A 14,309-nucleotide genomic window follows, 5' to 3' on the forward strand; every position below is an offset into this window, starting at 1 on the left:
GCAAACCACTAACAGTCATCTTTCAAGAAATCGACTGCGAAGCCTCATGCCTCAGCCAAACGCATCACACGAAAAGACGGCTGCGTAAAGGGGACATCGAGTCGACACAGTTTGGTTTCGGGACCGCGTCTTTCTGGTGGATTTTCTGAGTATCAGATTGCCCAGGTTGACATCGTAATACCGACAATGTCCAACATTCAAGCCAAGCTGCAAGCTCTCTCTGACGAGTTTACCAAGCTGCAACAAGGTCCAGTGCTTCCTTGGACTCTCGCCCTGGTTTATGACATTTGTTGACACACATTTAGAGCTTCAAGATGCCGTGCAGTCGAGGCAAAGGCTCGAGGCTCAGAAGCAGGAGAATTTGGGAGTACAGAAAGTCCGTTCATGTCTATCAAATGTTTATCGGACCATGAGACGAAATACTGAGACGAGTTATAGGAGTTTGACAAGCTGAAGGAGGGCGAGACCATTTTCAAGCTCATTGGCCCGGTTTTGCTCAAGCAGGACAGAACAGATGCAGAGAGCACTGTGAGCGGCCGGCTTGAGTTCATCGAAAAGGAGATGTAAGCTCAGCTGCACCGGCGGTTGACATGGAAAAGGCTGACAGAAACATTCAAAGCTCAAGGTTGGAAACACACATCAAAGAAATGCAGGGCAAGATGGAGAAGAAGAAGGCAGAGATCATCCAGGTTCAGACCAGCGCGCAGGCTGCGGGGCCACAGGCTGTCAAGGCATGAGAAGTGAGGGTATGCCTATGGGGGTTTGAATGTTCCCGAGGGATTGAGACCGGCCATGCCCTTGATCTGCTATATCATTTGTTGAGCAAGCTGAGCAGAAAAGTTTCGGCAGGGATCGAGGGTCGGCCCATGTTGAAAGTGAGGACCTCTATTGACGCTTCGATACTTGCGGGTCGGAATGATAGCTTGATGGTGAAGTGCTATACGTGGGACTTGGTCACCTTGGTTATAATGCTGCCCGTTGGGGGAACTGGGACATGTGACAATACCCATTCAGGGGTGCGCGATCGAAGAGCAGCATTCGGGAAAGAATACAGATTTAGAGGATAAAATGAGGTCAGAGTGAAGCAGGAGAGCAAGGAGAATGTTATGTTCAACCAAACCCAGGTCAACCTTACCTAGACTTCAAGTTGGCCCGTAATCCATGACCAAACATATCAGGCGGGGGCAAATCTACTGTGGTAAAGACGCTGGAGGCGGGATAAAGACAAGGGATAATAGACACAGGCAAATGTAATAGATTATTGAAAAGGTATGAACGATCCGAAAGCAGAATACATGTAGACAAAACCAGTAATTTTGACATCCACGTTTTTTTGGCTCCCATTGCTGCCACCTCAAGCCTCTCATCTGCCAGATGCTCGTGCACGGGCCATGGAACTCAGCTGAATGATTCAGCTGCCCCGCCTCAAGCCTGCTTATCAGCTCAGCGTTGCCTTCCCAAATGGCGGGGTCATTGTCAACAAATGCTTGAACACGCGGCCATGGGCAGGCAACTTGCACCCAACGTCGTGCGCCGTTACGTTACCAACTTCCCAGGCTGCGCGCGCATGAGTCGGCCTGGCATTCTAGGCCACTCTTCAGGCCACTCTTCATCGCTTTTTGTTCCAAAGCCGAAATGCAGACCTGCTAAAGTGTTTCCATCATTGCGCAGCACATCACCTGCTTCGTCCCAGCAAACATTGGCAGTATCTTTCCCAGCTACCGATCTCGTCTACAAGTGTCAAGATGAACAGCACAGACCTAACCGTGGGCAGCCGGCCCATGAGTGCGAAGGAGTTGACCGATAGAGCCAGAGCGTTCGACTGGAACCCACGCATCGGCTTCAAGTACTGGGCTCGCGCCGCCGAGACCATTCATCATGAGGTGCGCCTGCACCCTGCACCCCTGTTTATGCCATCATCTCCACGCAACTGACATGCAACTTTGCAGGGCCAGGTCTATTTGCGTGAAGGCAATGTCCCACAAGCCTACCTCGTCCTCTTTCGGTACTCGACCCTCGTCCTCGAATACCTCGTCAACCATCCTGAAGCCAAGGAGCCCGAGGCTAGGAAAGCGATTAAACCACTCCAGAAGCGCATTCCACGCGTAATAGAACTGCTCGAAACCCTGCGTCCGGAAATCGAGGACACGTACGAGGAGTGGTTGAAGCTTTCCGAGACACAGAGAAAGAGAGCCGTGACCACTAGCCTCGATTCGTCCGCGCTCTACGCGAGGCATGCGGACAATGATCCAGCTCTGTCCTGGAGCTATACTTCACCAGCAAACATCCTCGACGCCAAAGACTATCAAGATCTCGCTGTCGACTTGGCCAAGAAAGAGATGAAGAGGCGCAGGCGGGAGACTGCGGTCTCAGTAGACGATCGCAGGCGCAGGAATACCGGCAGGATCAAAGACAATGACGGGAGGGTCGTGTCGCAATACATGGATGACGACGAACTCCGGAGACAGATGGAAGCGACCCGACGTCAGTTGGATCGATCCGACGACTATCGGACGGTTTTCGATGAGGAGAGCGATCCGGTCCGACCTTCAACCTACCTTTACCCTTCCATCAATAGGCCAGAGCCGGTTCAGTATCAACATCCATACTCGCAACCGCGCGTAGAAGGTCCCAGGCCTCAACCTCCGCGCCCACCCAAAGAATGGGACATCGATCGGTCCTCCGCCATACCCCCCCCTCTGCCTGACAAAATCCTTTATCTCGCACGCGGTCCTCCCATACCCCCTTCCCCTCAGCCGTACAAGGCACCGCTGGAGTCAAGCACGCTCCCCGACTTCGATTCTACGCAAGAGCAGCCGCCAACCCTCCCTGCAAAGGTACCAGCTGAACCAGCCAAGGAGAAGAGAGTCACCTTCCGCCCAGCCGCCTATCTCGAGAACGGCGAGCCCCTTAGGCCAGTCTTTCTGCCAAGCACGCTGCGGCAGAAGTTCCTGCAACTCGCGTCCGCGAACACGCGCAAAGGGCTGGAAATGTGCGGCATGCTCTGCGGGACCACAGTGAACAATGCGCTGTTCATCTCCCATCTGATCATCCCTGAGCAAAAGTGCACGTCGGACACGTGCGAGACCGAAAATGAGTCGAGTATGCTCGACTTTTGCATTGAAAACAACCTGATAGTGATCGGTTGGATTCACACCCACCCAACGCAGACGTGCTTCATGAGTTCTCGCGACCTCCATACCCAAGCTGGGTACCAGGTGATGATGCCTGAGGCCATCGCCATTGTCTGCGCGCCGCAGTACGAGCCATCGTGAGTGCTCCTCCTTAAACAGTCTTGCAACTTTCCATCAGAGATCTTCCCACTGACCTCAGTCCAGATGGGGCATCTTCCGCCTGACGAACCCGCCCGGTCTCCCGCACCTGCTGTCCTGTCAACGAACCGAGACGTTCCACCCGCACTCGGTCGACAATCTCTATGTCGACGCTGGGAATCCAGCGGGCCACGTCTACGAGTCGAAGGCCCTCGAGTTCGAGGTGTGTGACTTGCGCCCGGGGTTCTAGGCCCGCCTCCGGAATGCGGTCGGGACGACGGCATCCTCGTTGATTTATGTGCGCTGGACGAATGAGACGCGCGTCATAGGCGATGTCCTTCAGGTTGAACGAGGGGTAACTTTGTACGCCTTTCTACGCCCTGGAATGGTGTTGATGCGACAAAATCGGCGCCTGTTGAGCTGGCTTATAAAAGCTGGTAGGAGGATGAATTGGCTACATCTGGGCGATGGTGCAGCATACCACCATCTGGTACGCCAATCCGTGGATTTGGCTTTTGTGCCGCCTGTGCTCGGGTTACTCGGGTTGGTCGCTTGGTTTGTGGTACGAATCGGCCATGAAAATCAGGAGGTTGGTGGGAAAATTGCCAGTTTGATTGTAGTTTGAGGATTTATCGAATCTGCTACGCCGAAGCGGGTGCATACATTAGCGATGGCGTTTTGGGAGGGAACAGCGACTCCGATATCATGGACTTGCTTTGCTATTGTTTTACTAAGCGTGGGAGGTCGCAACTGGGCGCGGAGAGGGTTCACGCTGAGGTCTGTGCTGCTTTTTCGGAGACAACAGAGCTATAGACAGCCTTGATGGGTTATTTGAGTGGTTGAAGAGGGGAACTCGCAGTGTCAGTTGGCAGAAGTTTGCAAGAATGTATGCCGACCAGCCAAGTATCTCGACTTCTCGAGTGTGACACTTGTACTGGATGCCATAGGATAGGCCTAGGTTCTTGACCAGTCTTGACCAGCAGTATTCATCCAACGTTGCTGCCACAGGGCGTTCAACTTTTCGTGAGACACTGTTCACGGTTTAGGAATCGGGATGGCCGATTTCAGTTGCACAGGGGGCAACAGGACTGGGCCTTCCATTAGAGTGTTTCAAATACGACAATGAGCAACACATAATGCTATTATCCGTTTAATATGGCCCATGCAGACCTCGTCGCATGATCATCCTATCAGTGATACCTTTGATGGCTGAGCCGGTTATCGAGGTTTGCCGCAATTTGAATTCACAGTTATCGGCTCGGTCAATATAAACATGAACCTCCCGCAACCTGCCTGGCACCGTTGTCGGCGACGCAGCTCCACTAAGCCTCTGACTTTCAACGGCAGCCAAAATAGAACGTACTGGAAGTCCATTGACACAACAGGGGCAACTCGAAAACATGTCCGACCTCAACAAGTCAACATGGCAAGTTTGGCAACCGATCATCTAGAGATCAATCGACTCTGCGATGCTAGGCCTCTTTCCCCGACCATAGCAAGTTTCTAAACCCTTTGCCGCCTGCAAGTCCCTCTAGATATTTCGGCGTCACGTCTTCCAGACCCAATGATCAGGCGTATGAGCTCAGCATGCGCGATAATGCTGAGTCAAACAGCGTCGTGCATCAGGTCGAAAAGGTCATGCTGGCTGACGGCGCGCTTGCTTCTGTCTGCGAAGGGGATGCGATGTCAACCCCTGAACTCTTAGGGAGCTTATTGGAGCTCGGTGTGCTCGGCGCGTACTCTCCATGACGGTGTTCTTTGCTTTTTCGAAGCTTGAATTCGTATTGGGCAGAGACGACTCCGGATATATGTAAGTACTCCGGCTGAAGGCTGATGGGATTGGGTTAAGTTTTGATGATCCTGTAGCTAACTCCGCCTTCTCGCTCCCAAACTGAAAGTACTTTAGTGGCCGGCAATGTTTCACTCGTCGACGAGGCTGCATATCTTTTCATGATTCAGGGGCTGGGACGTTGTTTAAAGCAGGAGTAAGTTGAATAGCTGCCTGAACAGGTGGTACCACGAGACCTCGAGATTGTTCACATCGCTACTGGTACACACATCAATCATACTGCTAGTCATCGTTGACTTCCAATACAACATCGTTGATGCTTCGATGTTGTCCAACACCTTGGTTAAGTGAGTTGATAACGGATTTTAAAATAGGTGTCACTTGCTAGGGCATCTGGGCACTCGAAATTGAATGCGTTTACGATATGGTAAAGTCCGAGGAACCTGCCCAAAATAACACTATAAACTAAAACTGTTCAGGCCTATAGAAACAATTCACCCAGTACACTTATCCGGATATCACCACAACTCCCCCTGATTCAGTGGTACCAGTGCAATGCGCCCCGGCCTACTACAGCTTCGCATTGACACCCTCTCGCCTCAGATCCTCACACAACCCCTTGCCAATCCAATCCGCAATCGCCATGGTAGTGACCATGGGATTCACACCGCTAGCGCTGGGAAACACGCTTGCGTCCGCGATATACAGTCCCTCGGTACCCCAGACATGTCCCTTGGGATCAACGACCCCGTTCTTGGGTTCGGCGCTCATCCTGCAGGTGCCCATCTGATGCGCTGACGCAAACGGCGTGACAGGCGGCTTGTTCCCGTGCGTCTGGAGCTTATTCAACCACTTGTCAAAGTCCATCTTCTCCTGGTCCGCGGTCTTGTAGTCCCCATGTCTGATGAAGGGCGGGAAGCCAGCGATCGATGGATGGATCTCCCTCGCGTTGCGGGCGTACAGAATTTTGCAGAGCTCGACCACGCCGTGCAGGATGTGGGCGCGGTCAAAGTCGGAGGGCGTGTAGGCTATGCGGGGGCGGCCCGTGACCGGGTCGCTGTAGATGTGGCCGGAGTCGCGGTCGCGGCAGATAGAGATGAAGCTGTTGGTGTGGCGGTATTTGGCGGCGAGGAGCTTGAAGTCGATGCCGGAGGTCCATTGAACGTAAGGGAGGCACATGGTGGGCTAGTGGTTGTCGGTCAGTGTCGATCGAGGAAAGGAAAGGGAGAGATAATACCATCATCGGCATGGCTTCGAGTTTGACCCCGTGGCCCTTGGAGTCGAGGTTTTCAAACGAGGTGACGACAGAGGTGAGGATGCCTCCTGTGAAGCGTTAGTCACTGAATAGGGAAGCGGGAAGAGAGATTGCGTGCCCTCCCACGGTTGGACGTCGTAGTCGAAGACGCCGGACACGAAATTGACGGGATGCAGGTGCAAATTCTTGCCGATATGGGGGTTCTGCTGGTTGTTAGCATCAAAGTCACACAGCCCTCGGGGCCACATACCTTAATCCCGCTGTTGAGCAGCACGATGGGGCTCCAAAGTGTGCCGCAACTGACAACAACCTTCTTCGCTCTCACCACCACCTCCACCTTGGCGCCGTCTCTAGCCGTCCACACACCTCTGACCCCCTTTGCCACCTTCTTCCCCTCTTTTTCCTCCAAAATCACCCTCTCCACCTTCATACCCTCCACGAACTTAGCCCCCTGTTTCGCGGCCTCTGGGAACCACCCATTCACAGGTCCCATCTTCTCCCCCTTCCAGCACCCCAGCGTACAATACCCACAATCATGCCTCTCCCCGCGGCAGTTTTGCGGCACAATGGACGCCTGGTAGCCCAATTGCTTGGAGCCCTCCAACAATACCCGGTTCGCATGATTCGGCCTCACCACCTCCCCATTAACTCCCATGATCTCGCACACCCTATCCAAGCATCCCTGAAACTCGTCACTCTCAAAGAACGGCAGCCCGCCCTCCTGCGCCCACTCGCGCCTCACAAAATCCTGCGTCCGCAGCGACGCGCTCCAGTTCACGGTTCCACCTCCGCCGAAACACGACCCGGCCGTGACGGTCATCGAGTTGTCATCCGACTCGATCGCGCCGCCGGCCTCGAACAGAGTCGACAGGCCGGCGGTCTGCGACAGCGGGAAGTGGCGCGCGTCAAAGTGCAGGCCCTTTTCAAGGACAAGGATGTTGAGCGACGGGCCGAACTCCGAGGCGAGGCGGTTCGCGACGACGCCGGCGCCGCAGCCCGATCCGACGATAACGACGTCGGTCGTTACTTCGACTGAGAATTGTGGGTTGGTGGTGGAGGGGTGGAATTGGAGAAACTCGAAGGGATAAGAGGTCGAGCCGGCGACCCAAGAGGCCGGGATGGAGGGGAAGCCCGTGAGTGGAGCGAAGGTGGTGCTGCTGCGGATGTGGGCGAGCTTGGCAAGGGCGGTGATGCTTTTGAAGAGGGCTCGGAAGGTCCAGAGCGAGGCGTTGGACCAGTTCTGGAGGATCCTGATGCGGTCGGAAATGGAGAGCGAGGGAAGTGGAGTGGCGTAGGACGTGAGGAGGAAGCTGCCTGGTCGGGTGCTGTTGGGGGGTTAGTGCGCTGGAGGCGGTGTTTGGCGGATAGATATGATACCTCAGGATGGAGAGGAGGACGCGCATGGCCCGCTGTTTGTCGGGCGGCACATTGGTGAGGACGCATTTGAGGACCTGGGTGAAGACGGGGTTGTCGGAAGGGCGCTCGGCGAGGTAGGCCTCGAGAACGTCGGACGAACGGAGAGGCGGAGCTGCATTCCGTAGCTTGGTGGCAACCTCCGAGTACTGGGCGCTGGGGAGGTGGATGGCTGAAATATCATGGTCCTGGGTCGCTTTTGTTGAGTCTTGGATCCGAACGGCGGGGATGACCGCGTCCATCAGCGCCATAAGGACCTTCCATTGGCTCTCGCCCAGGAATTCCACTGCTTCAGGGAGCTCAACTGCCACTGGCGCAGAGAGAGGCGCCGTCTCAAATGTCTTCGTCATGTTGATTGTCTTTTGCACTCGTCAGGGGTGGGTCCGCACTCATGAGAAGTGTATGGAGAGATACAGTGATGCACTCGCGGTTTCATCTGCGGGAATGAGAAGTGCACTGGCTGCGTTCTGTATGTACTTTGTACTTGTCCATGATAGCTCGGGAAGTGCTTCGGACGATGCATTTCCCCGCAGTGGGTACTCCAGACCCGCTCCGTACTCCACCTCGGCTTCCTCCCGTGGCTACGCTTGACCGAACTGGATCTAGCGCAGGGGAGAGGGTCAGAAACAGACGGCGTTTGGCCAAGATCAGAGGCTCCACCCAAGCATGTGAGAGAGGTTTTTCGGGTAAGTTGCATCAGCCGGGTGTTTGTGCTGTCCGGGCTGTTTGTGTCAGCGGCAGAGGATTGTTCCAATGATAATCCCATAAGGCAGGAATCGATCGTGATGCGACCATAATTAGTAGGTACAGGTCAGTCTTGGGGACAATCTCGAGCGTAATGGCAAACGTACTCCTCATATTTAATAAGCGCAAACTTTTGACTTCAGATCACCGTAGCTTTCGGACGAACAGAGTGCACAGGTGATGTGGAGCAACAGGAGTTGCTAAAGACAAAATTTCAAGGCAAATTGCCTTCTAACTATGGACATGAAGACGCATGCATGCTATCTACGGGAGAGGTGGTGCATATAGGAACCCTGCACACCCCTTCCCTATTTGCTGCCTCGCATGAAGCTGACATCTCCAACCGAGTTTTCATCAACCACTCCTCCAGTCCCAGGTCGACAAGCCGGGAACCTCCCCAAGAACGGACTCTTTCACGAAATCGATAGCGAGCCGTGATTTGACCGACACTCTTAGAACGAAAGGGTCGCACCGGCGGAAGAGGTGGCGCTTTTGGCGTTGGCCGACCCGACGACGCTGTAGGCGTACGGGACCGAGAAGGCCGAGGTGGACGGGGCGTCGTTGGTAGAGCCGCCGAGGTTGACATCCCTGACGGCGGCCGAGCCGTCGATGTCGGAGTCGATTGAGGTGATTGCGCGCTTGGCGTTCACAAAGGTGCTGGACTCGACGAGGACCTTGGCGCCCATGCGGGTGTTGACGCCCGACGTGGCGATGTTCTCGAAGTAGTTGCTGGAGAGTAGAACGCTGTGTCAGCGTTGTGCGGAGAATATCATGGGCCATATGCAGATGGCCGGGGTTAAAATGTGTCTGTTCTATAACTTACTTGTAGATGTGGCCTGTGCCGAACCGGAGCGACGGGGTGCGGCTGTTGATGTTGACATACTTGCAGTTGGCATACGTCACATGGAGCTTGCCCGAGTCTTCATCTTCGTTGCTGTCGGAGTGGCCGACGAGAGAAGCCTTCCACTATTGCTCGGGGTGGTTTGGTCAGCCATCGGATCAATTCATGTCTGTGCACAAAACATCAAGCTTACGTGGTCATGAAAGTAGGTGTTCGAGACGGTGACCCAGTCGGCGCCGTGGGTGATGTCGATCAGGCCGTCATAGTAGTCCTTGTCCACGTTGAGGTCGCCGCTGAGATCGAGGTGGTCGAGCCAGACGTTGGTGGCCTCGTTGACGGTGATGCAATCATTGCCCTTGACCTTGCTTAGCTTCAGGTTGCGAACGATGACGTTCTTGACCTGGCGGATGTGAAGGTTGACGCCGGTGATGGCTATATAAGGCTTGTCAGCAGGTGCTCCCTACGCCCACACATTGAAACCTTATAGGTTGCCTTACAGGCGCCATTCTTGCCGAGAATGCTCGTGTTGGCACCGACCCTGATGGATCCAGTGCCGCTGATGTTGCCCTGAACGTAGACAATCTTTTTGGCGTCACCCTTGACAGCGGAGCTGAAAGCCGGGAGGCTGGAGACGGTCGTAGTTGTTCCACCGGCGCCGCCCGTCGTGCTTGTCATCGCTCGGTGTCAGTATGTTTGCGGTGCAAGGAGTACTAGTAGAACCAAAACTAACCCGCCGTTGGTCGAGGCATAGCCAATAGTGCAGGCGTCGCTAGGGCTGGCACGCTTCTCGACCGTCGGCGTGGGCGTGGCGGTAACAAGACTCGCCAACGTGGCGATGGTGGCGGCGAAGAGGAACTTCATGATGGGCGATTCTTGGTGGTTCTCAGAAGGCTCTGAAAGAGGATCGAGTCTGATGGTGATGCGAAGTCCAGCATGATCTTGGGAAGGCTAATCTCATCCTTCTTATACACTGTCTTGCGGATACCATTTACACTTCCTCACCTGTTGGACGTACTCTCGAGGCCTCGCCTCATCGCCTTGATGCGGTTAGTAACGCGATGGCGTCGATCTCTTCCGCCAAAGGCTCATGCCCCTTGCCCAAGGGCTCGGCGGTCCGTGTCGAGGATGGTGCCAAACAATTCTACACGAATGAGAATGCGCTCGATGCCAGGGCAAGTAGAAACGGACCGCATCTGCTGTAAGTGACATTTGCTGCTTGAGATTACTGATGGAGGTAACTTGGCATCAGAAGACCTTCAGAGCAACCCCATGGCCGAACACCAGTGGTGGAAGTCCAGGAAGTACGATGCCTCACTCCGGCAGTCGCACGCATATTTGCGGGGCCGTCAAGTAATTTCAGGGCTAGACATGCTTGTTGCCAACTTGTCAACCGGGATGGAAAGTCTGGGGTACAGCGCTAAGTCTTGGACTTGCCGGAAGTGCCACTGCCGTGGCCCGCTTGGGACAACGGGGAACCTGAGAACCTAAATTCAGACCTTCCATACTCGGTGGAGCTTCACCCTTGAATTGGTTCCGAGAGCTGGGGTACACGACGATCCCCTTGTCTCCTGCATGAGCATGGCGGCCATGGCCGCGAGTACTGATGCCTCGGCACGCATGTCTGAGACGCAACGGTCAATTAATTCTCCCACCAATGGCGCGGAGGGAAGCCGGTTGAGCCTCAACTCTCACTCAAGGCTTCGGAACTCTTACTATTACTTGTCATGGCGAAGCCATTCTTCCATCAAGGTGCGTGATATTGACAGAGGAGAATGGAACATCACGGATTCCCTTGTCCAGTTGTCCTATTCGTGGCAAAAGCCCCTAGGCTCGCATATGTGCAGTCGTCTGCGACGGTCGGTGGGAGGGTCACGAATGGATCGGGATCACGCAAGTTGATGTCCATGACGCTGACACGGAAAAATCGATTATCGTACTGAATCCTCCATAAGCCGCGATCTGTTCAAATCCATCTGTGTCTTGATGTTGGCTGTTTACGATTCCAATTACAACCAGGCTCAGCTATACGCCTTACACAACCTCATCGTCATCAAGAGAAAATGGTTCCAAGTCTTCTCGGATTCCTTACCATAGCTATTGCCGCCACAAGCGTGCTCGGCCATGCTGTTGTGAAGGTTCCCACCCCTCGTGGCGTAGGTAACTCCTGTCTTACCAGCCGACCTTGACCCCGAGTGCCGTTCCATACGTACTGACTGATTACTGATTAGGCTGGTTCCTACTATACGCAGCGGTGCGGTAAGACCTATGCGGAATATATGGAAAAGGGTGAATATCTTTCCCGCTTCCTTGCGTCATATCGTTCAAGCCCATGCCGTTGCTGGTGCCAAAGCATCGCTGCCTTGGACAAGCTGAGAGCTGACATAGCTCGCAGACAGAGCTGGTCCCATCGAGGACGGAGTCGCGAAGGCCGGCGCGGACTTGAAGTGTAATGCCTTCCTCTGCCGTGGCTACCAGTACGAGGACAACTCCGCGACCGAATACAAGCCTGGCCAAGTCATCGACTTCAAGGTTGACCTAATCGCCGGCCATCGCCCCGGTTATGCGGCAAGTAACACCACTGGTCTTTTAGACCGGTTTGGACTGAATAAAGTACAAATACCGTACCATACTAACTCAGAAATTCGGCTGTAGAATGTGTCGATCGTTGACCTGGCAAACAACAAGATCATCGGCAGCCCACTACGATCCTGGGATAGCTATCCGAATGCAACCGCGACGACCCCTCGATCAGACAGTGAGTCGAAACCATCAACACGCGACCGCTTCAGGCAAGGCGTCGCACCACATGCTAACAGTCCTGTAGTCAACTTCAACGTCACCATCCCTAGAAACCTTGGGACTGTTTGCAGCACCGGCGGCAAGTGCGCCATTCAATGGTACTGGTATGCAACCAGAAACCAACAGACATATGAGAGCTGTGTCGACTTTTATGTCAAGTCGTAAGAAACTCAATTTCAGGTTGGGCTTTAAGTCGGGACACTCATACGGTATTTAGCTGTCTAAAAATCCAGGGGAAGAGACGGCGCCATTTCGTTTGACCAGATCTCATCAAGTGGAGTTGGAGAAGGCCGCGTTGATGAGGGGAATGACCTGCGACTGCCTATTCATATAACCACACGCTCCGTCGCAAGACGGCAACGGCGAGCTCTACAGATCGAACACGCCCTTGAACCAAGCCCTCATTCTCTTCATTGCGTCTCCCTCAATTCCCTCGCCGCCCTCCATCAATATCCAGTCGTGAGCCTCGTTCTTCATCACCTCTAGCCGCACCTCCATCCCCGGGTTGCCCCTTCGAACTGCATCTGCAAAGGCGACTCCATGATCCAGCAAAACCTCTTGCTCGCCGGCCGTGACATACACCTCCTTGACAACCCCGTCCAATCCTCCAAACCAACCTTCCGCATCCTCCAAATCCATCGGCATCGCCCACCCCTTCCTCTGCTTCACCTCCGCCTGATAATCCTCTACCCCGTTGAGCAGCCTCTCCTTCAGACTGGCCGGCGAGCTCGCAGAAAGCATGTCAATGGCCCCATTCCTCTTCGCACTCGCCCAGTGACCGCTTACACTCAACACCGGCGACACCAAGAATGCGCCGGCAAGCCGCTCCTCCAGCGACACCTCCCTCACGGCAGGATTGGGCCGCAGCAAGTGCCCCAGCAACTGTGCCGTCAAGTTCCCGCCTGCCGAGTCCCCGCCAATGACTAGATTCCCGGGCCGCACCCTGCCCGACGCAAACAAATGCGCCAGCGCATCCGCCGCTTGCCGCAGCTGCGTCGGATACGTTGCTTCTGGGCAGAGCGTGTACTGCAGCACGGCAACCGCCACCTCATCATCCTCCTTACCTCCGCCCTTCCCAGCAGCAGCAGCAGCGGGCGAGGCGAGCAGGTATGCCCGCGCACACCATTCCATGTGCCCCGTCAACGCAGGCACCATGTACCCGCCTCCATGAAAAAAGAGCACGAACCGCGTCGCCCGGCGGCGGTCGCCGATCCACAGCAGGGACGAGCGCCCGTCGGGGAGCGGCTCCGTGTCGAGTCTCAGGCGGGAGGCGAGGAAGGCTGCTTCGGCATCAGCGCTGTCGCGCTTGTACTTAGCTGCCGCGCGGGATTGGCGGTGGGTGAGCCAGGAGGTGTAGACGGCCGGGGTCGGGGGTTGGATGAATTGCAGCTGGCGCGGGGTGAGGTTGTGCAGGGCAACGCGGTAGAAGGCGCATGCTGCGTAGTGCCGGAGGGGGATGCCGCGGAGGGCGGCGAGCGTGTAGCAGCGGAGGAGGCTGAGGAGAAGGTGAGGCGGGGCTGAGGAAGGTCAGTGCTGCGAGTTGGTCGCCGGAGGAATAAGCTAGCTGGACTCACCGACGACGACGACCTTGAAAAGCAGGCTTAGTCCTTCGCCGAGGGATAACCCTGGTGATGTGGGGGCGGATAACGTTGCCTGCGGCGACTCAGCCAATCGGTCCATTAGTTGGAGCTCCGAGTTGTTCGATGTGACGTGTCAGTGGGAATGCATCCTACCATTTGATCCTTCGAGTGAGAAATCCCCAGTTTTCACAGCGGCGCATCTGTCGTTGTCGAACTTCAGCGGAGCTGTTTGGCGGTTCAGCTCAGGACAAAGCGGGTATGCTGCCTTTTACAGTGATTTCAGCCCCTGTCTTTCCGATTTAGTGTTAGCCGGCCGAGAACCGACTCCGTCTCGGCACCCGAATTGTCCCATTCTCTCTCCTCTCTCAGGGTCCTTGCCAAGCACGACTTTCTGAGCTCCAGCGGTGAACCGACAGCTCAACTACACCGTATTGGTTAGCGCGATGGAGACCAACAGTTGCTGGGCACGCTAGTATCGTTCAGCTGTCAGGACACGCAGGGTAGTGACATCTTGTATTGTACCAGGATTCTGATCCTTCAATACCGAGAGTACCGATGTAGCATCGGTCGCCAGTTCAAAAACTGGCCGCCAGGCTCTGAAGCAGACCGGACCCCC

At 55.1% G+C, this 14,309-nt stretch overlaps 6 protein-coding genes across 6 annotated transcripts; 3 read left to right on the top strand and 3 right to left on the bottom strand.

Annotated features, from left to right (window-relative positions):
* Positions 1–43: 43 nt before the first annotated feature.
* Positions 44–1,169, top strand: N657DRAFT_647503 (Prefoldin beta-like protein). Its single transcript, XM_062793328.1, has 4 exons — positions 44–247; positions 306–376; positions 439–563; positions 620–1,169. Exons 1-4 carry the CDS (start codon positions 187–189, stop codon positions 735–737), a joined length of 375 nt encoding a protein of 124 aa, XP_062645757.1. The 5' UTR covers positions 44–186; the 3' UTR covers positions 738–1,169.
* Positions 1,170–1,745: 576 nt separating this feature from the next.
* Positions 1,746–3,522, top strand: N657DRAFT_576601 (uncharacterized protein; the record flags this gene model as incomplete). The annotated part of the gene is made up of 3 exons (XM_062789191.1): positions 1,746–1,883; positions 1,950–3,271; positions 3,339–3,522. 3 exons carry the CDS (start codon positions 1,746–1,748, stop codon positions 3,520–3,522), a joined length of 1,644 nt encoding a protein of 547 aa, XP_062645758.1.
* A 1,939-nt stretch (positions 3,523–5,461) lies between these two features.
* N657DRAFT_665228 (long-chain fatty alcohol dehydrogenase) lies at positions 5,462–8,199 on the bottom strand. Its single transcript, XM_062795281.1, has 5 exons — positions 7,694–8,199; positions 6,567–7,641; positions 6,435–6,519; positions 6,299–6,384; positions 5,462–6,246 (listed from the first exon to the last, which is right to left on the bottom strand). Exons 1-5 carry the CDS (start codon positions 8,077–8,079, stop codon positions 5,632–5,634), a joined length of 2,247 nt encoding a protein of 748 aa, XP_062645759.1. The 5' UTR covers positions 8,080–8,199; the 3' UTR covers positions 5,462–5,631.
* Positions 8,200–8,606: 407 nt separating this feature from the next.
* Positions 8,607–10,623, bottom strand: N657DRAFT_647507 (polysaccharide lyase family 1 protein). Its single transcript, XM_062793329.1, has 5 exons — positions 10,045–10,623; positions 9,812–9,981; positions 9,508–9,746; positions 9,297–9,439; positions 8,607–9,202 (listed from the first exon to the last, which is right to left on the bottom strand). Exons 1-5 carry the CDS (start codon positions 10,173–10,175, stop codon positions 8,926–8,928), a joined length of 960 nt encoding a protein of 319 aa, XP_062645760.1. The 5' UTR covers positions 10,176–10,623; the 3' UTR covers positions 8,607–8,925.
* A 671-nt stretch (positions 10,624–11,294) lies between these two features.
* On the top strand, positions 11,295–12,380 carry N657DRAFT_103004 (uncharacterized protein). The gene is made up of 5 exons (XM_062785736.1): positions 11,295–11,467; positions 11,543–11,600; positions 11,707–11,879; positions 11,967–12,069; positions 12,139–12,380. Exons 1-5 carry the CDS (start codon positions 11,375–11,377, stop codon positions 12,276–12,278), a joined length of 567 nt encoding a protein of 188 aa, XP_062645761.1. The 5' UTR covers positions 11,295–11,374; the 3' UTR covers positions 12,279–12,380.
* Positions 12,344–13,916, bottom strand: N657DRAFT_622543 (alpha/beta-hydrolase). The gene is made up of 3 exons (XM_062790651.1): positions 13,847–13,916; positions 13,688–13,766; positions 12,344–13,630 (listed from the first exon to the last, which is right to left on the bottom strand). Exons 1-3 carry the CDS (start codon positions 13,847–13,849, stop codon positions 12,483–12,485), a joined length of 1,230 nt encoding a protein of 409 aa, XP_062645762.1. The 5' UTR covers positions 13,850–13,916; the 3' UTR covers positions 12,344–12,482.
* Positions 13,917–14,309: the final 393 nt, after the last annotated feature.

The sequence above is a fragment of the Parathielavia appendiculata genome, assembly GCF_033297405.1.
Source record: "Parathielavia appendiculata strain CBS 731.68 unplaced genomic scaffold N657scaffold_10, whole genome shotgun sequence".
NCBI lineage: Eukaryota > Fungi > Ascomycota > Sordariomycetes > Sordariales > Chaetomiaceae > Parathielavia > Parathielavia appendiculata.

Excerpts from the sequence above, each read along its gene's own strand:
- N657DRAFT_622543 (XM_062790651.1), bottom strand. Across the intron at positions 13,631-13,687 it reads TTTCAAGGTCGTCGTCGTCG|CCCCGCCTCACCTTCTCCTC; the intron begins GTGAGTCCAGCT and ends GACCTTCCTCAG.
- N657DRAFT_647507 (XM_062793329.1), bottom strand. The coding sequence starts at position 10,175 with ATGAAGTTCCTCTTCGCCGCCACCATCGCCACGTTGGCGAGTCTTGTT. Across the intron at positions 9,982-10,044 it reads TATGCCTCGACCAACGGCGG|CACGACGGGCGGCGCCGGTG; the intron begins GTTAGTTTTGGT and ends AGCGATGACAAG. Across the intron at positions 9,440-9,507 it reads ACACCTACTTTCATGACCAC|TGGAAGGCTTCTCTCGTCGG; the intron begins GTAAGCTTGATG and ends CCCGAGCAATAG.
- N657DRAFT_103004 (XM_062785736.1), top strand. The coding sequence starts at position 11,375 with ATGGTTCCAAGTCTTCTCGGATTCCTTACCATAGCTATTGCCGCCACA. Across the intron at positions 11,601-11,706 it reads TGCGGAATATATGGAAAAGG|ACAGAGCTGGTCCCATCGAG; the intron begins GTGAATATCTTT and ends CATAGCTCGCAG. Across the intron at positions 12,070-12,138 it reads GACGACCCCTCGATCAGACA|TCAACTTCAACGTCACCATC; the intron begins GTGAGTCGAAAC and ends ACAGTCCTGTAG.
- N657DRAFT_665228 (XM_062795281.1), bottom strand. The coding sequence starts at position 8,079 with ATGACGAAGACATTTGAGACGGCGCCTCTCTCTGCGCCAGTGGCAGTT. Across the intron at positions 6,520-6,566 it reads TGCTCAACAGCGGGATTAAG|AACCCCCATATCGGCAAGAA; the intron begins GTATGTGGCCCC and ends AACAACCAGCAG. Across the intron at positions 6,247-6,298 it reads TCGAAGCCATGCCGATGATG|CCCACCATGTGCCTCCCTTA; the intron begins GTATTATCTCTC and ends GACAACCACTAG.
- N657DRAFT_647503 (XM_062793328.1), top strand. The coding sequence starts at position 187 with ATGTCCAACATTCAAGCCAAGCTGCAAGCTCTCTCTGACGAGTTTACC. Across the intron at positions 248-305 it reads GTTTACCAAGCTGCAACAAG|AGCTTCAAGATGCCGTGCAG; the intron begins GTCCAGTGCTTC and ends ACACACATTTAG. Across the intron at positions 564-619 it reads GAGTTCATCGAAAAGGAGAT|CTCAAGGTTGGAAACACACA; the intron begins GTAAGCTCAGCT and ends AAACATTCAAAG.